Source organism: Bufo gargarizans, chromosome 3 (assembly GCF_014858855.1).
Source record: "Bufo gargarizans isolate SCDJY-AF-19 chromosome 3, ASM1485885v1, whole genome shotgun sequence".
Lineage (NCBI taxonomy): Eukaryota > Metazoa > Chordata > Amphibia > Anura > Bufonidae > Bufo > Bufo gargarizans.
Window position 1 is genome coordinate 214,026,826 of NC_058082.1, and position 24,504 is coordinate 214,051,329.

The 24,504-nt window shown below is 38.0% G+C and overlaps 1 protein-coding gene across 2 annotated transcripts in view; it reads right to left on the minus strand.

Annotated features, from left to right (window-relative positions):
- LOC122932735 (interleukin-1 receptor type 2-like) overlaps positions 1-17,154 on the minus strand; it is a 34,326-nt gene extending 17,172 nt beyond the window's left edge. For both annotated transcript variants that reach the window (XM_044287328.1, XM_044287329.1), the window contains exons 1-2: positions 17,003-17,154; positions 14,493-14,575 (exon numbers count right to left, since the gene is read on the minus strand). In XM_044287328.1, coding sequence (XP_044143263.1) covers positions 14,493-14,575; positions 17,003-17,052 — 133 coding nt within the window. In that variant the 5' untranslated portion in view covers positions 17,053-17,154. The remainder of the gene's footprint in view (positions 1-14,492; positions 14,576-17,002) is intronic.
- Positions 17,155-24,504: the final 7,350 nt, after the last annotated feature.

Sequence of the window (24,504 nt, forward strand, 5' to 3'; positions counted from 1 at the left end):
TTAGGCCAAATATTGGGATAGAAGTTACCTAAACCAACCTTTTCAGTTAATTGTCTAGTGTATATTTGGCACTCATCATGTGACAAACATGCAAAGCTCTTGTATGTATGTTGATCATTACTTATGTGGCACACATAATCATATTTTATCGGTAACACATTGCCCTATGTAAACAGGCATATACTGCAATCAAATAATAAATCTGTATGGGCAGGGGTGTAGAACAGGGCACATGTCCCAGGTGCAGAGAGTTGAGGGAGTGCCAGGGCAGTTAATTTACATTAGTACTGTGAGGAGGGCACAAGAGGACATAACTGCGGTGAATGGGGCCCAAGGAGGACATAACTACTATCAGGGGGTCACAAGGAGGACATAACTACTGTCAGGGGGTCACAAGGAGGACATAACTACTGTCAGGGGGGACAAGGAGGATATTACTACTGTCAGGTAGGCACAAGGAGGACATGACTGCTTTCAGGGGGCACAAGGGGGACATAACTACTGTCAGGGGGCACAATTTGAGCTAACTACACTGAGAGGGCACAATGTGGGCATAACTACTGTAAGGGGGCACAAGGTGGGCATCACTATGAGTGAGGGGGCACAGTCTGGGCATGACTACTGTAAGGGGGCACAATGTGGCTAACTACAGTGAGGGGGTACAATGTGGGCTATCTACAGTGAGGGGGCACAATGTGGGCATTTGTACTGTGAGAGGGAGACAAGGTAGGCATCACTACTGTGAAGGAGGCATAATGAGGGGAATTCTTCTGCCGAGGGGGGACAATGTGGACATAACTACTGTGAGGGGGCCCAATGTGGATATAGCTACTGTGAGGGGACACAATGTGGACATAACTACTGTGAGGGGCACAATGTGGGCTAACTACAGTGAGGGGGCACAATGTAGACATTACTACAGTGAGGTGGCACAATGTAGGCATTTCTACTGTGAGAGGGGCACAAGGTTGACATCACTATGAAGGAGTGAAGGAGGCACAATGCGGGGATTTCTACTGTGAGGGGGAAAATGTGAACATAACTACTAATGGAGATACATTGTTTTAGCTCCCGTCTGGTATAGACTTACTTTAGAGCTTCAATGATACTCAATGGCAATGACACAGGATTTCCAGACAAAAGCAAGTCTCCAGACATCACAACATAGCTAAAACTAGGCATTTAAAAGGTCAGGCTGTCTGGTTTTTGGTGGTAAACAAGTTTGGATTTTTCCCTCCAAAACATGGTGGTAAACAACGTCTGGGTTTTTCCCTCCAAAACATGGTTTCTTTAAACCCTATGGCAGCTGTGGAAAATTACCAGCTTCTCAATCAAAGCCCTAACAGTCTCTCAGTATTCATTAACCTTTTCCACAGAGCTATGTAAATACAGTGATAATGAACAGGATTTATATCATAACATATACATAAAATGCAGTTACACAGTATTAAACAGTGCAAGTTAACCCTTTTAGGTGAAATACAGTAAGAAGTTGTAACTTTGCATAGGGGATATAGGCAAATGTCCACAAATGTCCAAATGTTAAAGTATTCCCTGCTCTAGGGCACTACACATGCTCAGATATTTAAATAGTAGTATGGGTGGAAGCGTTACTATGCAGCAGCTATATGTCCCATCTGATTGTTTCCATGAATTATTATAGGATGTTAGCCCACATTTCATATTTTGTGTAGCTAAATAAAGGTTTTTTGTTTGATTCTAAGTGTCCCATTCGGGCATTGATTGTTTAACCCCTTCCTGACATATGACGTAATAGTACGTCATGGCGGCAGGTGCGTTCCCACATTTTGATGTACTATTACTTCATGGTGATCTGGCGGGCACAGGAGCGGTGCGCGCCCCATCGCTGCATGGGTCTGGCAGTCCCTAATAGCTTTGTACATCGATGCTGGCGGATTAACCCCTTCTATGCCGCGATCAGTGCTGAATGCGACATAGAATGGATTGCACAGGGGATCAGACCCCCCAAGAGTAAAGTCCCACAGTGGGACAGAAATAAAGTTAAAACAAAAAGTCTAAAAAATTGTTTTTAATTAAAAAAATAACGTTTCAATTAAAAGAAGAAAAAAACGCCTTTCCCCTGATTTTATATTAAAAAAAGAAAACACACACATATTAGGTATCACCGTGTCCGATACGACCGGCTCTATAAATATGTCACATGATCCACCTCGTCCGATAAACACCATAAAAAATAAATAAATAAAAACTGTTAAAAAAGCCATTTTTGTCACCTTACATGACAAAAAGTGCAACACCAAGAGATCAAAGGCGTATGCTCCCAAAAATGGTACCAATCAAACCGCCACCTCAACCCGCAAAAGATAAGATCCTACCTAAGACAATCTCCCAAAAAAAAAAAACTATAGCTCTCAGAACATGGAGACACTAAAACATAATTTTTTTTGTTTCAAAAATGCTATTATTGTGTTAAAGTTATCACATAAATTAACCCCCCAGGTGAACACAGTAAAAAATAAAAAATAAAAACAGTGCCAAAAAAGCTATTTTTTGTCACCTTACATCACAAAAATGCAACACCAAGCGATCAAAAAGGCATATGACCCCCAAAATAGTACCAATCAAACCGTCACCTCATCCTACAAAAAATGAGACCCTACCTAAGACAATCCCCCCCCCCCCCCCAAAAAAAAAAAACTATGACTTTCAGACAACGGAGTCACTAAAATATGATATTTCTTTTATTCAACAATGCTATTATTGTGTTAAAGTGAAATAAAAAAAAGTAGATATGTTAGATATCACCAAGTAGATATGTTAGATATCACCATGTCCGTAACAAGTAACAACCTTCTATATAAAAATATCACATTACCTAACTCCTCAGGTGGACAACATAGAAACAGTGCCAAAAAAGCTATTTTTTGTCACCTAACATAAAGTGCAACACCAAGCAATCAAAAAGGCGTATGCCCCCCAAAATAGAACCAATCAAACCGTCATCTCATCCCGCAAAATATTAGCTCCTATCTAAGACAATCGGTCAAAAAATAAAAAAGCTATGGCTCTCAGACTATTGAGACACAAAAACATATAAAAAAAAAGCTTTATTATGTAAAACTGAAACAAAGAAAGTAGACATATTTGATATCAACGCATCTATAACAACCTGCTCTATAAAAATAGTGAATGATCTAACCTGTCAGATGAATGTTGTAAGAAAATAAAATAAAACAGCCATTTTATAGTTACCTTGCCTCACAAAAACGTAATATAGAGCGATTAAAAATCATATGTAGCCCAAAATAGTACATATAAAACTGGCACCTTATCCCCTAGTTTCCAAAATGGGGTCACTTTTGGAAGTTTCTACTGTAGGGGTACATCAGGGGGGCTTCAAATGGGACATGGTGTCTAAACCAATCCAGCAAAATCTGCCTTCCAAAAACCATGCGGCAGTCCTTTACTTCTGCGCCCTGCCATGTGTCCTTACATGAGTTTACGACCACATGTGGGGTGTTTCTGTAAACCTCAAAATCAGGGTAATAAATGTTGAGTTTTGTTTGGCTGTTAACCCTTGATGTGTTAAAGAACAAAAAAGATTAAAATAGAAAATCTGACAAATAAGTGACATTTTATCTCCATTTTCCTTTAATTCTTGTGGAACACCTAAAGGGTTAACAAAATTTGTAAAATCAGTTTTCAGTAACTTGAGGGGTGTAGTTTCTAAAAGGGGTCATTAATGGGGGAGGGTTCTATTAAGTAAGCCCCACAAAGTGACTTCAGACCTGAACTGGTCCTTAACCCCTTAAGGACCAGGCTCATTTTCACCTTAAGGACCAGGCCATTGTTTACAAATCTGACCAGCCAATTTATGTGGTGATAACTTTAAAACGCTTTGACTTATCCAAGCCATTTGTCACATATTGTACTTCATGACACTAGTAAAATGGAGTAAAAAAAATTATTTTTATTTATACAAAAATACAAAATTTACCAAAAATTAGCAAATTTCCAAGTTTCAATTTCTCAACTTCTATAATACATAGTAATACCTACAAAAGTAGTTATTACTTTACATTCCCCATATGTCTACTTCATGTTTGGATCATTTTGGAAATTACATTTTATTTTTTGGGGACGTTACAAGGCTTAGAAGTTTAAAAGCAAATCTTTACATTTTTCCGAAATTTTCAAAAACCCACTTTTTAAGGACTAGTTCAGGTCTGAAGTCACTTTGTGAGGCTTACATAATAGAAACCACCCAAAAATGACCCCATTCTAGAAACTACACCCCTAGGTATTCAAAACTGATTTTTACAAACGTCGTTAACCCTTTAGGTGTTACACAAGAGTTAATGTCAAATGAAGATAAAATTTAGAATTTTTTGCAAATTTTCCATTTTAATCCATTTTTTCCAGTAACAAAGCAAGGGTTAACAGCTAAACAAAACTCAATATTTATTGCCCTGATTCTGTAGTTTGCAGAAACACCCCATATGTGGTTGTAAACTGCTGCACGGGCACATGGCAGAGCAGGTTACCTAATATGTCTACTTTTTTTATTCATGTAAGTTTTACACAATGATTTAATTTTTTAAACAAAAAAGTTTTAGTGTGTCAATAGTCTGAGAGCCCTAGTTTTTTTCAGTTTTTGGATGATTATCTTGGGTAGGGTATGATTTTTGCGGAATGAGATGACGGTTTGATTGGCACTATTTTGGGGTGCGTATGACTTTTTGATCGCTTGCTATTACACTTTTTGTGATGTAAGGTAACAAAAAATAGCTTTTTTTACACCGTTTTTATTTTTATTTTTTTACTGTATTCACCTAAGGGGTTAGGTCATGTGATATTTTTATAGAGCAGGTTATTATGGACACGCCATACCTAATATGTATACTTTTTTTTATTTATGTAAGTTTTACACAATGATTTCATGTTTGAAACCAAAAAATCATGTTTTAGTGTCTCCCTAGTCTGAGAGCCATAGTTTTTTCAGTTTTTGGGAGATTATCTTGGGTAGAGTATGATTTTTGTGGGATGAGATGACGGTTTGATTGGCACTATTTTGGGGATGCGTATGACTTTATGATTGCTTGCTATTACATTTTTTGTGATGTAAGTCGACCAAAAATGGCTTTTTTTACACCGTTTTTTTTTATTTTTTACGGTATTCACCTGAGGGGTTAGGTCATGTGATATTTTTATAGATCAGGTTATTACAGACGCGGCGATACCTAATATGTATACTTTTTTAAATTTACTTAAGTTTTACACAATAACAGCTTTTTTAAAACAAAAAAATATGTTTTAGTGTCTCTATATTCTGAGCCATATTTTTTTTTATTTTTTGTCTTAGGTAGGGGCTCATTTTATGCGGGATGAGGTGACGGTTAGATTAGTACTATTTTGATCGTTCGCTGTTGTACTTTTAGTGATGCAAGGTGACAAAAAAATTGTTTATTTAGCACAGTTTTTATTTTTCTATTTTTTACGGTGTTCATCTGAGGGGTTAGGCCATACGGTCGCTACAGATGCGGCGATACCTAATATGTTTACTTTTTTCTTTTTCTACTTTTTACCAATTTTTTATTTACTTTAGTTGGGGAAAATTAAGTTTTTTTTTTTTTTACTTTAAACTACATTTTTTGGGGGGAAAACTTTATTTTTCAGTAGCACGGAGAGCCGATGAATTGCGGTTTGCAGCGATCGCCAATACGGGGGGGTCACAGGACCCCCGCGCATTGCCCCAGTGTGCCTGCTGATTGATTTTAGCAGGCACCCAGTTCCGATCACTGCCCGCCTCGCGGCGGTGATCGGAACTACACATGACATACCGGTACGTCATGTGTCCTTAAGTACCAGGACATCATGACGTACTGGTACATCATGTGTCCCCAAGAGGTTAAAAAGTGGGTTTTGGAAATTTTCTTAAATTTTTTTACAATTGCTTCTAAAATTCTAAGCCTTCTAACGTCCCCCCCAAAAAATAAAATTACATTATAAAATGATGCAAACATAAAGTAGACATATGGATAATGTTAAGTAATAAATATTTTATGAGGTATCACTTTCTGTTTTAAAAGCAGAGAATTAGAAATTAAGAAAATTGCAAATTTTTCTAAATTTTTGGTATATTTGGGATTTTTTCATAAATAAAGGTAAACTATATTGACTTAAATTTATAACTGTCATGAAGTACAATGTATTAAAAAGAAGTAAAATGGGCACTCATATATCTAGATCACAAGGTAGGCAAAGTGACTCAAATATTAATTTATTAATAGCGATAAGTTGAACAAATTTATATGAGCAATACACAATAATAATGTACCCTAAATAGAACTAATTTCCCGAAATCAGCATAAAATAGTAAAACTTATAAAATTGATAAAATAAATATTACAACTGTCCACTGTTATAGCTGATAAAAGATCCAAGTGTCCAATCCAGTGTTAATAGGTCAAGTCTGGCATTAGTAGATGTAACACAGTACTTTTGTCTTCTATTATCTACAACAGTGGTTTACAGCAAATATATCTCCAGAAAATAAATAAATCAGTGAGTGAATAAATAGATGAATAATAAGTGCACAGTGACTAATAATGACCAATGGGTAAAATGCAGCATAAACTGCTACATAAAATCCACTGGATCAAAGATATAATTATAAAACAATAAGTGAGATAATGTGTATGAATAAATATATAAATATATTTCTGAAGAGTCAATAAGTGGCTGTATACCACTGATGCCGCAGTGTTTCTTTAGTAGTAGAACATGTGGCCTAAAATCCTGGTTTGGTCCGTACAATTGTCCACAAATATATTCAGTCTGAGCAGATATCTGCCTGAATAGGCTGTATGTTTGAACAACCGCAATATAAGCAGCAGGATACTTGGGCAATGTTATAAATATGTCCAGCAATGTTGCGCAATATTCAAACAGCAAATCAAGATGTTTGGGCAGCAATATACATATATCCAGCAGTGTTATGGAGCTGTATGGCTCTTACTCACATATCGTCCTATTCCCACCGTGGCGTCCCACGTAGTGTAGAAGCAAACAGGACTTGCCTTTGGATAACACAGCTGAATTAGCTGTTAACGATGCTGTATCCACCCGGCTGTGAGCAGAAATGCTGGCTGTGTCAGGCTGCAGATCCACGTCCAATGTCTTTGCTTGAGGTAGATGGATATTCTGCCTCTTTGGATCGATGATAGTAGTCCTTTTAGAAAGCGCTTTCAATCCAATACCGTACAAAGTTGTTGCCGGTGATTTGTCAGATCCAATTGCTCCTTGCCAGACGCGTTTCAAAGGCTACCTGCCTTCTTCCTCAGTGGCTAATTTGGGTCTGACTAACTTGCCGGCTATTTATCCTCCCAAGGGCTCTTTGGTAAACTTGAAATGGACCCAAAGGATCTGGATCCAATTGCCTTATGTTGCGATAATCCTGTGAAAATTCGCGTTTTTTTTGCGCACATGCGATTTTTTATGTGCGATAATCCTGCGTTAAATCTGCGATTTTTATGCGCATATGCGATTTTCTTTTTTGTGTATTCCTAAACCAACCAGAATCATTATACATAACAGATTGTACAATAGCTAGTTACAGTTAGGACCAATGTAAATAATAACATTCCATATCAAACAAAAATAAAATAAAATAAATATACGACTTCTAAATCTTTAATGATCTTATGTTAAAAATGTATTAAATAATAGGGAATTTCTGTATAGGGTCTAAGATGTAAAAATATAAAAAGATAAAAAATTTAAAAGGAATGTAAAAGATTATCGGGTATTGTATTCCATAGGGGACTCATATATATTTTCTTGTTAAATATAATTCCATCAACCTTATTCCATGGGGCTCATTGCCCGAAATGGTTCGGGCGGAGTACATGGGATGATGGTATATGTGGATTGGGGTCGGGGATATACCATCATCCCATGTACTCCGCCCGAACCATTTCGGGCAATGAGCCCCATGGAATAAGGTTGATGGAATTATATTTAACAAGAAAATATATATGAGTCCCCTATGGAATACAATACCCGATAATCTTTTACATACATTTTAAATTTTTATCTTTTTATATTTTTACATCTTAGACCCTATACAGAAATTCCCTATTATTTAATACATTTTTAATATAAGATCATTAAAGATTTAGAAGTTGTATATTTATTTTATTTTATTTTTGTTTGATATGGAATGTTATTATTTACATTGGTCCTAACTGTAACTAGCTATTGTACAATTTGTTATGTATAATGATTCTGGTTGGTTTAGGAATACACAAAACAGAAAAGCGCATGTGCGCATAAAAACCGCAGATTTAACGCAGGATTATCGCACATAAAAAATCGCATGTGCGCAAAAAAACCGCAAATTTTTACAGGATTATCGCAATATAAGGTAATTGGATCCAGATCCTTTGGGTCCATTTCAAGTTTACCAAAGAGCCCTTGGGAGGATAAATAGCCGGCAAGTTAGTCAGACCCAAATTAGCCACTGAGGAAGAAGGCAGGTAGCCTTTGAAACGCGTCTGGCAAGGAGCAATTGGATCTGACAACTCACCGGCAACAACTTTGTACGGTATTGGATTGAAAGCGCTTTCTAAAAGGACTATTATCATCGATCCAAAGAGGCAGAATATCCATCTACCTCAAGCAAAGACATTGGACGTGGATCTGCAGCCTGACACAGCCAGCATTTCTGCTCACAGCCGGGTGGATACAGCATCGTTAACAGCTAATTCAGCTGTGTTATCCAAAGGCAAGTCCTGTTTGCTTCTACACTACGTGGGACGCCACGGTGGGAATAGGACGATATGTGAGTAAGAGCCATACAGCTCCATAACACTGCTGGATATATGTATATTGCTGCCCAAACATCTTGATTTGCTGTTTGAATATTGCGCAACATTGCTGGACATATTTATAACATTGCCCAAGTATCCTGCTGCTTATATTGCGGTTGTTCAAACATACAGCCTATTCAGGCAGATATCTGCTCAGACTGAATATATTTGTGGACAATTGTACGGACCAAACCAGGATTTTAGGCCACATGTTTTACTACTAAAGAAACACTGCGGCATCAGTGGTATACAGCCACTTTATTGACTCTTCAGAAATATATTTATATATTTATCCATACACATTATCTCACTTATTGTTTTATAATTACATATTTTTGATCCAGTGGATTTTATGTAGCAGTTTATGCTGCATTTTACCCATTGGTCATTATTAGTCACTGTGCACTTATTATTCATCTATTTATTCACTCACTGATTTATTTATTTATTTTCTGGAGATATATTTGCTGTAAACCACTGTTGTAGATAATAGAAGACAAAAGTACTGTGTTACATCTACTAATGCCAGACTGGACCTATTAACACTGGATTGGACACTTGGATCTTTTATCAGCTATAACAGTGGACAGTTGTAATATTTATTTTATCAATTTTATAAGTTTTACTATTTTATGCTGATTTCGGGAAATTAGTTCTATTTAGGGTACATTATTATTGTGTATTGCTCATATAAATTTGTTCAACTTATCGCTATTAATAAATTAATATTTGAGTCACTTTGCCTACCTTGTGATCTAGATATATGAGTGCCCATTTTACTTCTTTTTAATACTATTGTTCTTGGTGATTGGGTACAACATCTATTTTGGTGCACCTTGCCATCCCAAACCAGAGGTGAGCCGTCCTTTATCCCTTTATTATGAAGTACAATGTGTCACGAGAAAACAATCTCAGAATGGCTTGGATAAGTAAAAGCGTTCCAAAGTTAATACCACATAAAGTGACACAAAAAATGGCCTGGGCAGGAAGGTGAAAACTGGCCTGGGGTAGAAGGGGTTAAACATTTACTTTAAGTTTCATTGTAGTTCCATTCCCTTGTATAAAATATGTATCACTTCTGCTTTCCACATGTAATACTTCTGCTTTGGGGCTTGTGGACATGTTTTTTGTTAGTTTCAATCCCCCGCTTTTTGTATTTAAGTGTATACTCTAAAGCCTTTATTACACTGCCAATCATATGGCAGTGTAATGCTGCCATCGATTGCCAATGAATGAGCAAACGCTTGATCATCCGGCAATCCGAATCTTTTGATCCGAATGTAAAAAATTACCTTTTGCAGATGGCAGATTGTGGTGTCTAATAACGATCTGCTGCCGGCAAACCACTATACAGCATGGGGATTAGCGATGGCATAGTGATCACTCCTCCCCATGCTGCGGAGGAGATCGCTGCATGTAATAGCAGCGGTCTCCTCCACTAGTGAGCAGGCCATTGCCAGGAGGGAAAGCTTCTCTTCCATCAATCATCTGCAACATTGGGCTGTTTAATAAAGTGACATGTGGACAATGCAGTCTGTCCTTATGTAATTTTGTTTTTATTTTCTCTCAGGGTAGATATATATGCTTATCTTATGCATGTTTAACCTCTTCGTTACCAGAGTGTTTATCCTCCTTTCTTATCAGGCCAATTTTTCAGTTTTAACAAGGGTCCTATCTAACTGCAAATACCTAAATTTCTGAGTCAACCTACATGTATTTGATATTTTTTAGGGAACATCTTAGACCTTTCTTTTGTGCTACTGATTGACGTTACAATTGAAGACTGATATAACATAAAAACATATATATTAAAAAAACAGTGACAGTTATGAAAACATGTATATATTTCCTTTCTTATCACATTTTTCAAACTCTTACAAAAGATTTCAAGACAAAAATGTTTACATTTTTTTAAGAAAAAAAAGAAGTGTGTACATTTGTACATCTTACACATACAAAGCGCTCTATACTATTGCTTAAACTAATAAGTATATTGATTTAATTTTTTATGAATGAAAGTGACCGTGACCGTGACCATGCTCAAGACCGCAAATAGCGGTCCGCAATGCACAGGCAGTGGCCATATGCCCTCTTTGCCAAAGGCACTGGCATCTGAATGAGACTCTCCTGGCTAATCCACATAAAGTGTCAGGTTTCTGTGAAATGATAAATCATTTCAGAACTTTTTCCACCTCTAATGTGACCTATAAACTGTACAACTCAATTGAAAAACAAACTGAAATCTTTTAGGTAGAGTGAAGAAAAAATATAAAACAAAATAATATGGTTGCATAAGTGTGCACACCCTTAAACTAATACTTTGTTGAAGCACCTTTTGATTTTATTACAGCACTCAGTCATTTTGGGTATGCGTCTATCAGCATGGCACATTTTGACTTGGCAAGATTTGCCCACTCTTCTTGGCAAAAACACTCCATATCTGTCAGATTTCGAGGGCATATCCTGTGCACAGCCCTCTTCAGATCACCCCACAGATTTTCAATCAGATTCAGGTCTGGGCTCTGGCTGGGCCATTCCAAAACTTAATCGTCTTCTGGTGAAGCCATTCCTTTGTTGATTTGGATGTATGCTTTGGGTCGTTGTCATGCTGAAAGATGAAGTTTCTCTTCATGTTCAGCTTTCTAGCAGAAGCCTGAAGGTTTTGTGCCAATATTGACTGGTATTTAGAACTGTTCATAATTCCCTCTAGCTTAACTAAAGCCCCAATTCCAGCTGAAGAAAAACAGCCCCAAAGCATGATGCTGCCACCACCATGCTTCACTGTGGGGATGGTGTACTTTTGGTGATGTGTAGTGTTGTTTTTGCGCCAAACATATCTTTTGGAATTATGGAGAAAAAGTTCAACCTTGGTTTCATCAAAGCATAACACCTTTTCCCACATGCTTTTGGGAGACTTCAGATGTGTTTTTGCAAAATGTAGCCTGGCTTGGATGTTTTTCTTCGTACGAAAAGGCTTTCGTCTTGCCACTCTACCCCATAGCCCAGACATATGAAGAATACGGGAGATTGTTGTCACATGTACCATACAGCCATTACTTGCCAGATATTACTGCATCTCCTTTAATGTTGGTGTAGGCCTCTTGGTAGCCTCCCAGACCAGTTTTCTTCTCGTCTTTTCATCAACGTCCAGTTCTTGGTAATGTCACTGTAGTGCCATATTTTCTCCACTTAATGATGACTGTCTTTCAGTGTGTTCCATGGTATATCTAATGCCTTTGAAATTCTTTTGTACCCTGATACCTTTTAACAATGAGATCCCTCTGATGCTTTGAAAGCTCTCTGTGGACTATGTATTTTGCTGTGGGATGAGACTAAGAAAATTTCAGGAAGGACCAACTAGAGCAGCTGAACTTTATTTGGGGTTAATCAGAGGCACTTTAAATGATGGCAGGTGTATGCTGACTCCTATTTAACATGATTTTAAATGTGATTGCTTAATTCTGAACACAGCTACATCCCCAGTTATAGGATGCACACTTATGCAACCACATTATTATTTTTTTTTTTTTTGTTTTCTTCCCTCCACCTAAAAGATTTCAGTTTGTTTTTCAAATGAGTGGTACCGTTCATAGGTCACATTAAAGGTGGAAAAAATGTATTTATCGTTGTCATTTTTTTACAGCACAGAAACCTAACATTTTAACAGGGGTGTGTAGACTTTTTATAGCCACTGTATGTACTGAACTACGCACCATTCTGAAAAATTATTTTAAAGACAACGCACCCACAGTACCTTTGCAGGGCATTCTGTGGGAAGCTCAAAAGGCGATCTTTCGAGGAGGCTGTATCTCTATCCTCCCATCTTAAAAAGGATAGGGAAGCCCAATATTGCAACTATGTGCACTCCTTACGCTTAGTTGAGCAAGCTCATAACTCGTGCCCCATGAGAAGCTTACTGCAGTAGGCTATAGATTTGCTTAACCGTGTAAAATCTCTTTTCTTGTCGATGGCTGAGAGATAGATACGCTACTCAAGACAATGCTTTTTTACCTTTGCTAATAAACCTCATAACATCCTAGCCAGCCAACTCAAAGATCGCAAGGCTGGCCTTAACTCACACTCCATAGTGGATAATCAGGGAACACTGCAGTACCATCTAAATCGAATTGCAGAACTTTTTCACTCGTACTACTCCTCCATTTATTCCCTCCCTTCCTTCCAGACGATGTGGCCAATTGGGATGCGGTATTGGACGCCTTACTTACTAAGTGTCGTCTGCCTACCCTATCCCAGGAGGTTTTAAATCATCTAACTCAAGTGGTTATGCCGGAGGAGCTGAGAGATACCATCAAAGATTTGCCTGGCGGTAAATCCCCAGGGCCAGACGGTCTACCATACTGTTATTATAAGACCATTGGAGACCTCTTACGACCTTATATGATGTTCCTATTTAATGAGTTGAAGTTGTCCCTGACTCGATGCAACTCTTTCATTACGGTTATCCTCAAACCTGGAAAAGATCTATATGACTGCTCCAGCTACCGCCCTATAAGTCTTCTAAACTCTGATCTGAAGATATTTACAAAGTTAATGGCGAACCACTTAAACTGTTGGCTCCATCACCTGATCCAAAAAGGTCAAGTTGGCTTTGTCCTTTTCCGATAAGGAGGAGAAAACACCAGACAGGTGATCTACCTAATTGACAAGGCTAATAAGGGAGGCATTGAGGCCCTTTTGCTGGGCCTAGATGCGGAAAAAGCTTTTGACTGCCTGGACTGGGAGTTTATGTTCCATGCCTTACCACCACTCAAATTACCACACGCCCACTCTCCATTTCTCTCAAACCCTAATGGGACTCATAAGGGATGTCCTCTGTCCCCTCTCCTCTACATTTTGACTATTGAACCCCTAGCAGCCCTTATTCATCATAATCTGAATATACATCATAATCTGAATATACATGGCATCCTGATCAGAGACAAATCGCTCTCCATTTCGCTGTTTGCGGATGACGTATTACTAACTTTGACTAACCCTTTTACCTCCTTTCTTTCTCTGACCTTCAGTCTAAATTCAGTCTTTCACATAGTGCTGCATTTCACTATCACAGAATTATACACTGTCGGGCATCCCGTGTTGCCATCCCTCTTATCTTTTGAGCAAACTTGCTCTCAGGGTCCCTTAGCCAAGGGACTTATAACAGATATCTATAAGCTCCTAATTTCCTTTAACCCATATTATTGCTCAATCTGGTTCCTAAAAATATTTGGGATCCCGGGGCCAGGCTGCTTCTTCACATTCTAAATGCTTGATTGCCCTTTACTGAAAGCTCTCAGCTCCTCCATCGAGACTTGACCTATGTCAGAATTCAAGATCTGGGATCGCTTGAATACTCGGTGGCCCTCTTGCAAGGTACCACTGATAAATTCCTGAAACCTTGGTACACTCATTCAACTCACTCTTGGGACACTCATCAACATCAGATGACTGATTGTAAAAGGCTCTTCTTGTTTTTCCTTTAGTTCATGTAACACTGGTTGGACTGTGTATTTTGTTTTGGGTCAATTTTTGCTGGTCCGGTATGATTGTTATCTCCTTTTTGAACCATAAATGATAAAATGTAATAAAGTGCATTTATTTTTTAATGTTACTGTTATTATGACATGTAAGACACTTTACCTCCAGTATTCAACCGGTAAACATTAAATCCAGAAGTCTCTAAAAGACATGTTCCAAATATGATCAAGGGAAACCACATGTTCCTGTAAAAAAAAAAATACTGACATCAAATAGTTACGTAACATGTAACGTAACGTGACATATTAACCATGGTAATGTGTGCATACAAGTGCATAGGAGTATCTTAGTCATTGCACGATGCTGCTTACGCCAGTGTCACTGCAAGATGCAAATAACTAAATGCATAATGAAACTGTGAGTCATCGTGCTGTCTCTATGTTTAGAGACGCAAAATAATCTGACGTAGAAAAGCATAAAGCACGCTTATGTCTTAAACAGCTGATCGGGGGGATGTCAGACCTCTGCTGACCTGATTTTGATGACCATAAAAAATGCCACCAAACAGTCCAAAACCCCCAGAAATTCCAAGATAATACCATGTACTGAAGTTTGGGAACATAGGTTCTGGCTATACTACAGCAGACAAAGGTTAGACCTACCATTCCAAGTAATAACTACCAGGATAATTTGAGCAACAAGGTTTAAGTTTGCATTTGTAGTCTTTACTAACTTGGCACAGTGTTTAAAGGGGTTGTCCAGTTTCGGGAACTTTTTTAACAGACCCCCGACATCTTGTTGTATCTGTTGAAATTTCGAACCCACCTGCTCCCCGCCGCTCCATTCTGGCTTCCTTCAGTGGTCTTCCTGCCCTGTAAACTTCAGAACAGACGGGGACACATCACTGCTGAAGCCAATGAAAGGCATCAGTGATGTGTTCCCAAGCAGCATGTCACTGCTGGTTCATGTGCCACTTGGGGTCACATAACCTTTGTAGCCAGACACGGGCTACAGCAATGCACGTGACTCCGTCCATCCAGAGGTTTACAGGAGGGGACTGGAAGACTGATGAAGGGAGACAAAACAGAGCAGTGAGGTGCAGGTGAGTATTTTTTTTATTTTTTTAACAGTTACAAAACAGTACAGGGGTCTAGTGAAGCTGGACAGTCCCTTTTAGAGTGTTGCCTCAACTAGACAGCCCCTTTTTAAAACACAAATCACCCCAGCAATTAGCTGATCACTGAGGTCTAGTTACTTAAAGGGAATCTGTTACCAATTTTATGCTGCTAGGATCAAACAGCTCCAGATCATGCCATCAAATCCTCATATACATGAGCTTCTGGCTTTTTCCGCTCCTGTGAGACAGTTTTTCCTAACTGAATTAGCAGCAGGGGATGGACTCGGAGATTCAGTACTCATCGGCATGTATTGGATTACAAGATTTTAGTAAAACTGAAAGTGACCCAGTATTTTGCTAAGGGGATCTGTAACTAGTTTATGCTGGCCTTAGTGAGAACACCATAAAACTGGTGACAGATTTCCTTTAAACCTTAAGCAATCTATAGCTAAGGGAAGCCATACATTGGCCCCACTTTACCTATTCTAATGAAAGGATAACCATGTTATTTATTCAAAAACATATATCTGGATATATTTGACAGTACTATGCCTGCCGGTAAATGTAAGCATTTTGTTGACAAACCAATAATTATAACTGATTACCTTTATGGCACCAAAATTATCAGTAACAATCAAAATTATTGAATTTATTATTCCATGTTTTCAAAGATTGATTGCTAATCATAAGACCATGTTCAGACAGTCATAATATGGGTGCTTTTTTGTGTCTGTATTATAAATGCAACACCAGGCCAGTCCTCCTGAAGTTCACCAGAACTGGAGTTAGTACACCATAGAAAGCTGTGGTGCTCTGATTCCGATTCTGATGACCAGTGGAGGTCCAGGTGTGTAAGATGGATGCAAAAAAGGAACTATACAATGTCCGTTTGAAAATGGCTGTTCTGTGTATCATTATGTATATTTGAGTCGAGCTAACAATTTGTGGCTGTGAGGTACATTGACCACACCAATCCTAAAATATTATTTTAGTCATTTATTTAGTGCCAACATATTCCACAGCATAGATATGGACATCACTCACATGAGTACCTGTCTCTATTGGATTCACAATCTAAATGACAAATTTACCTATCAGTATGTTTTTGGAGTGTAGGAGGAAACCCACCAGACACAGAGAGAACATACAAAACTCCATGCAGGTCTTGCCCTTGGTCCCAGGACCCCAGCCCCTCAAGGCAGCAGTGCTAACCAATATGCCCCATTCTTATTGTTATGTTTATATTGTTATAAATGACCATTGCAATTATCAAATTATGAGTCATTTAGAAATTCCGTAAATAATATTGTGTTCTTTATCAATCAGAAATCCAAATTGTAATGCCTTCGACCAGATGGAAGGGCAAATAGGTAACAATTGATGTCTCCTAATGTGAATTTCAGTCACACTACCCCAAAACCAGAGCATTCACTTTTCCACATAAGAAATTAGATAAAGGTGAATATGGAATTAAAGGGCAGGGAAAAAGGGAGTGCAAGGCTATACAGGAAAAATCTTGTGCTAGGAAATTAATAATTATTAAATCTGGTCTTACCTTCTATAGCACACTCCAATGGTCTCTTTTTTGAGGAAAAACAAAAACATAAATTCCTTGAATAGTGTGTGTTGCTCTGCATACAACTAGTATCTTTAGCGATAACCAAGTGGAATGAATGATTACATGGCATGAATGAATATACCTATATATACATCCGAGTGTTGTGGAACTTCCTCACACATTTCTCAATCAATGTCATGTCTAAAATAGAGCAGACACTTTCCAGGTCCTCATCAATATCCTGATTGCACAACTTAGGACATATAAAGGGAAAGCACATCACAGGTTCCTTTTTTTTGTGATATGAACGTATATCATAAAGCTCAATGACACTATGTTTTTTTTTCCAAATACTGCTTTTTTGTTGACATTGTGCTGGTGCAGGGGCATGGTAAGCCCAGCCAGAATTAGAGTGGCCAGTGATCACCACTATCATATGTATCGCTTATTGTGGACACAGATACAATTGAAACCTTTGGCAGACCAGGGAACCACAGGTTCAGTGGCATACCTTTAAGGGGTTGTCTCATCATAGACAATGGGGGCATATCGCTAGGATATGCCCCATTGTCTTATAGGTGTGGGTCCCACCGCAGGGACCCGCACCTGTGTAGATAACGGAGCACTGCGCATGCGCATGCGCAGCCGTCCTCCATTCATTTTCTATGGGGCTGGCAAAAATAGCCGAGCGCTGTCTCGGCTATTTCTGTCGAGCCCATAGAAGTGAATGGGAGATCATGCACAGTGCGCTTCCATTCACTTCTATGGGAAGCCAGCTTGGTGGTGGCCGGACTAGAGTCCACTAGCCATCACCTTGTGGGGCTCTGTTCCCGATATAGGTGCAGGTCCCAGCGGTGGGACCCACACCTATGAGACAATGGGGGCATATCCTAGCGATATGCCCCCATTGTCTATGATGAGACAACCCCTTTAATGGAGGCTGACCATGCAACTGGGATGGGGCCCAGCACTGAACTCATTCTTCTCTTCATGATGTAAAAACAGTGCATTTTCATGTAGCTGACACTAGGGGGAGCTCAGTGCAAACAGATTATTACAGCTTCTAATTTAGTTAATTGTAACTGCATAAATTCCTATGCACTGAGCTCCCCCTAGTGGTGGCTGCAGACAGCCAGGTTTGTAATAGAAGGGGAGCATAAGATTTATTAATGTATTTGTGCCAGTTGTCTGCTGTGAATACCTTTAGAAATATGGTGCTCAGGATAAGCACCATATTTATTAAGCACCTGTTCCACTTTTTCTGACACAGAAGCCGAAAAACCTGGGTGAGGCTAGGTGTGGCTTTATATAAATATTTTGTTTAATAAAAATGTATTTCAAAAAAAGTAAATTCATCTGGGTGTGACTGATGCATGCCTACTGGGAAACCGGACGGGGCAGGGGATCCCGAACTGTTTTGCTATGGGGTACTATGAATTCTGTGCATGCCCCTGCACAGGCTCCCTACCCTAGAATTTCCATCTTCTAAGCTGCAGGTCAGTTTAGGCATGTAGCCTACTGAGCACCAGAACCCACACAGGACATCAGATGTCATCACATGACTCATAGTGATCATCAGAAGATTGATGTAACATGACTACAAGGTAAGAAAAAAATTCTGTTGGCAATTGGGGCATGAGGGTTTTATTTATTCAGGAGGCACCGATGGCATTATTTGTTATTTGAGTAAAAGGCATAAATATTTGTTAAGGAAGCACATGAGGCATTATTACTTTTTAGTAGGCTTTAATGGGGCATTATTATTTTTTATGGGGCACGGTGGGCATTTTTATTTTTAGGGGCACTCACAGGGTAATAATGGCATTATTATTATCTGTGGGGCAAAATAGGGGCCATATTACTTTCTAGGGCACTCTTTCTGTTACAATCTATGCTGACTTCCAGTCATGGAAGAAGTTGTCATGGTAGTCCAGGCAAAATGAAAAAAAACAGGAAAAGTATTCCAATGTATTCAGGAATGATTCCAATCAGACATGTCAACTGTAAGTCATTGGATATAACTGCACTGTAATTGCTTTTATGTTCTGAAGAGTGCTGAACCCTTAGCTACACCTCTGTTTGGTCCCTTGTAATTTTTCAAATTGCGGCATGTTTTGAGTATAGTATTTTTTCTTTCATTTTCCCATAAACTTTTCTATAGGAAAAAATGTTAATTGTGAATGTTATAGCTTTTTTACAAACTTATGTGTAAATGATCTCAGTTGGGGTTTTTGGTTAAATCTATTACTGTTTTGTTTTAAGCTAAGGTTCTAATTTGGTTTTGTCTCTAATTTTTTACAGCAATTGTACAGCAATTTCACTTTATTTCAAGTAATTATGAGTAAGCGAGTGGCAGCACATCTTAGTAAAATTGTATAAAAGACTGTATTGAGTTTGGTTGCTACCACCCATCCTTCCAGCTGAAGTGTCTGTGATGTGTGCCCCCATACAAATGAATTACCTTAGTCACCAATATATGGCATTGTTGCACTACTAAACACTGAATGTTTCAGACACTGATACATTTACACCAATTAATAATTACACATTCAGGCTAGATTGTTAGAATAAAGTGGACAATTACATTCTTTTACTTTTTCTATTGTGCAAGTTGGGGAAACCCTCAAGAGTAAGGTTTTGCACTGCAATGCCTCCTACTTCCTGTAATTATAATTATGCCGATGGTACACAAGACTGCAGAACTAGACTTCACCTATAGCAGTTGCCTTGCCCAAGTACTAACCTTGTTTTTTGGTACCCAGATATTCCCAGTACTTACAGTATACTATAACCAAATGATCAGAAGAAAAATATATGACACATGTGCAACAAATATACAGAAATATTTCACCCAGAGAGGACAGGAGCCAAGTTCTGATGGCAGCAGATGAAGGAAGATGACAGTCCAGCAATGTAGGAGGTGGGAGATAGTAATAGCATTCAGGTAGAAAATGAACTGACGGTGCTGGGTAATACAACCCAGTAAGTCAGAGGTAAATCAAATATCAAACTCAGCAAACAAACACAGTAAATTCCAAAGCTAGCAGCAATGAAAGGCTTTCTATGTCCCAGAACACACTGACATGACTCATTTAACCTAGCACCTAATACTGAGAATCTGGAAACAAATGCACAGAGCATCTATTACCCCAGAAAAGCAGAAAGTCTGAACATTTTAAGAAAGGCTTCATTCCTCCTTAACTCCTTAAAAACCAGTCCTATTTTGGAAAATGGGGGAAAAAATTATTTGTGGGGTAAAATTGAAGAAAAACACAAGGTTTTTGGTGTTTTGCCATCATGGCGTTCACTGTGAGCTAAAATTGATGCATCCCTCTGACTTACCTCAAAGTGAGGCCACGTCTGAAGGGTTAAATGGTCAGGTTCGACTTGATCACTGTTCCCGTCATTGTGGCTGGGTGGCACCCGCCACGTATGGAGAGGGCTCACCCCGCAGCAACACGCTCCATACAATTGCGGACGCATAATGCTGTACATTAGGGTGTTTCATTTTGTAATGAAAAAAAATAAAATGTAAACTTTTTGCAGACTTTTCTTACGTCCCGAGTGTCAGTGATGTAAAAAATATATATGCCAAATTTCAAAAAGATTGTATAATATTTAGAGGTTGCACACTTTGATCAGTATTGTAAAAGTAGTCAAAAAATATGATTTTTCAATGTTAATTACTTTTATTGGGAAAACTAGAAATCACAAACTTAAAATAATATTAAAACTCGAAACTAAGATTAATAGGTGGTATGATAGGCAAAACATGTGTTATATTAATCAACTTTGAGCGATGCAATCCCTTCTTTTGTTAGCTTGGTGACGACTATTCTGTGTTGCTTGACTACCCTCAACAAGAATTGTTTTTGTTGTTTGTCCCTGACCGATTCGTTAAACCTTTTTTATCAGAGCAATTCCTATTTCTGAGGTATTATTGACCACCTTAAGAACGTTCACATGGCTTCTTAGAGGATCACTGCAGTATTCTGTCACGTCGTGGATCCCAAACAATTCAAAGAATGTCTTTGTTTTATTAGTAACAAAATGGCTCAGGTCTTTTCATTCAAAAACTAAATTTTTACCCTCTAATCGTTTCATTTCCTTTCCTGAGTAATACGTTCGTCCAAAATAGCCAATCCTACGTTTGTTTCTTCTGACAGATATCAAAGGTGTCTCTCAGCAACTGGGTAAATGCTCAGAAGCTGTAGCATATCCAAATCATTCTTTGGATGCCCATTCGACCTTACAATTGCCTGGTGCAAACAAGCGAACATGATACAGTATGAGGCTGACAATGGGAAACTGTTCGGTGAGACTCAGAAGCAAAGAGTATCTGGTACTTGTATTTAATCACTGGGCTTGCACTCCAACTCCAATCTCAGTCATTTATTTTATTTCCTAGATGTTATTCGGAAAGAGCTTGACATAGTAAAGTACTGCAAGTTTTTGGTAACGCATTTATTTTTATACTCACAAGATTAAAATTATTAGCACACATAAAATCATATGAAGTATTTCCTCGGTTTTTCACCTGCCCGACCATGGTTTCGTTTTCGCTTGCTTCGTCAGGGGCAACACTAAGTTTAAATCCCAGCCGTAATTTCTGGTAATATTTTGGATTTGACTGTTTACATGGAGGAAGGTGTCATTAACCCCTTATTTCACCTTAAGGACCAAGCCATTTTTTGCAAATCTGACCAGTGTCACTTTAAGTGCTGATAACTTTAAAACGCTTTGACTTATCCAGGCCATTCTGAGATTATTTTTTCATCACATATTGTACTTCATGACACTGGTAAAATGAAGTCCAAAAAATTATTTTTTATTTATAAAAAAAATACTAAATTTACCAAAAATTTGTAAACAATTGCTAATTTCCAAGTTTCAATTTCTCTACTTCTATAATACATAGTAATACCTCCAAAAATTGTTATTACTTTACATTCCCCATATGTCTACTTCATATCTGGATAATTTTGGGAATGATATTTTATTTTTTGGGGATGTTACAAGGCTTAGAAGTTTAGAAGCAAATCTTGAAATTTTTCAGAAATTTTCAAAAAAACAATTTTTAGGGACCAGTTCAGGTCTGAAGTCACTTTGCGAGGCTTACATAATAGAAACCACCCAAAAATAACCCCATTCTAGAAACGACACCCCTCAAGGTATTCAAAATTGATTTTTCAAACGTTGTTAACCCTTTAGGTGTTCCACAAGAATTAATGGAAAACAGAGAAAAAGAAATTTGGGAAGATTTTCCATTTTTATAATTTTTTTCCCAGTTACAAAGCAAGGGTTAACAAACAAACCAAACTCAATATTTATGGCCCTGATTCTGTAGTTTACAGAAACACCCCATATGTGGTCGTAAACCGCTGTACGGGCACACGACAGGGCGCAGAAGAAAAGGAATGCCATACGGTTTTTGGAAAGCAGGTTTTGCTGGACAGTTTTTTTTTACACCATGTCCCATTTGAAGCCCCCCGATGCACCCCTAGAGTAGAAACTCCATAAAAGTGACCCCATCTAAGAAATTACACCCCTCAAGGTATTCAAAACTGATTTTACAAATATTTGCAAATGGAGATGAAATTTCAGAATTTCAATTTTATTGCAAATTTTCTATTTTTCCCAGTAACAAAGCTTAGGGTACATATGATTAACAGCCAAACAAAACTCAATATTTATGGCCCTGATTCTGTAGTTTACAGAAACACCCCATATGTGGTCTTAAAACTGCTGTACGGGCACACAGCAGGGCACAGAAGGAAAGGAATGCCATACGGTTTTTGGAAGGCAGATTTTGCTGGACTGTTTTTTTTTTTTACACCATGTCCCATTTGAAGTCCCCATGATGCACCCCTAGAGGGGAAACTCCAAAAAAGTGACCCCATTTTAGAAACTACGGGATAGGGTGGCAGTATTGTTGGTACTAGTTTAGGGTACATATGATTTTTGGTTGCTCCATATTACACTTTTTGTGAGGCAAGGTAACAAGAAATAGTTTTTATTTTTTGTTATTTACAACATTCATCTGACAGGTTAGATCATGTGATATTTTTATAGACCAGGTTGTCACAGACACTGCGATACCTAATATGTATACTTTTTTTCATTTATTTAAGTTTTACTTAATGATTTCATTTTTAAAGCAAAAAAAATAATATGTTTTAGTGTTTCCATAGTCTGAGAGCCATAGTTTTTTCAGTTTTTGGCCGATTATCTTAGTTAGGATCTCATTTTTTGCGGAATAGGATGACGGCACTATTTTGGGGTGCATATGACATTTTGATTGATTGCTATTACACTTATTGTGATGTAAGGTGACAAAAAATGGTTTATTTAGCACAGTTTTTATTTAGATTTTTTTACAGTATTCACCTGAGGGGTTAGGTCATGTGATATTTTTATAGGGCATAGGTCGATACGGACGCGGCGATACCTAATATGTATACCTTTTTTTATTTATGTAAGTTTTACACAATAATATAATTTTTGAAACAAAATAAAATCATGTTTTAGTGTCTCCATATTCTGAGAGCCATAGTTTTTTCAGTTTTTGGCCGATTATCTTAGTTAGGATCTCATTTTTTGCGGAATAGGATGACGGCACTATTTTGGGGTGCATATGACTTTTTGGTCGCTTGCTATTACACTTTTTGTGATGTAAGGTGACAAAAAAATGGTTTATTTAGCACAGTTTTTATTTTTTATGGTGTTCATCTGAGGGGTTATGTCATGTGATATTTTTATAGAGACAGTCGATACGGATGCGGCGATACCTAATATGTATACTTTTTTATTTATGTAAGTTTTACACAATAACAGCTTTTTTAATACAAAAAAAAGATGTTTTAGTGTCTCCATATTCTGAGCCATATTTTTTTTCTTTTTTGGCCGATTGTCTCAGGTAGGGGCTAATTTTTTGTGGCGTGAGGTGACGGTTAGATTGGTACTATTTTGGTGGGCAAACGCCTTTTTGATCACTTGCTGTTGTACTTTTTGTGATGTAAGGTGACCAAAAAAATGGTTTATTTAGCACAGTTTTTATTTTTTATTTTTACGATGTTCATCTGAGGGGTTAGGTCATGTGATATGTTTATAGAGCCGGTCGATACGGACGCGGCGATACCTAATATGTATACTTTTTTCCCCCCTATTTTTTTTACCAATTTTTTTAACTTTATTTGGGGAAAATTAAGTTTTTGTTTATTTTTACTTGAAACTTTTAATTTTTTGGGGGGAAAACTTTATTTTTTCAACTTTCTTTTCACTTTATTTTTTGCCCCACTTTGGGACTTGAACTTTTGGGGGTCTAATCCTTTACAATGCATTCCAATACTTCTGTATTGGAATACATTGGCTGTATGAGTAATACTGGGTGTATTACTCATACAGCTTCCGGCCTGTGAGATCCAGGGGGCTGGATCTCACAGGCTCGTCACCGGAAGACAGCACGATGCCTTCCTTAGGCATCGCGCTGCCTTCCATGC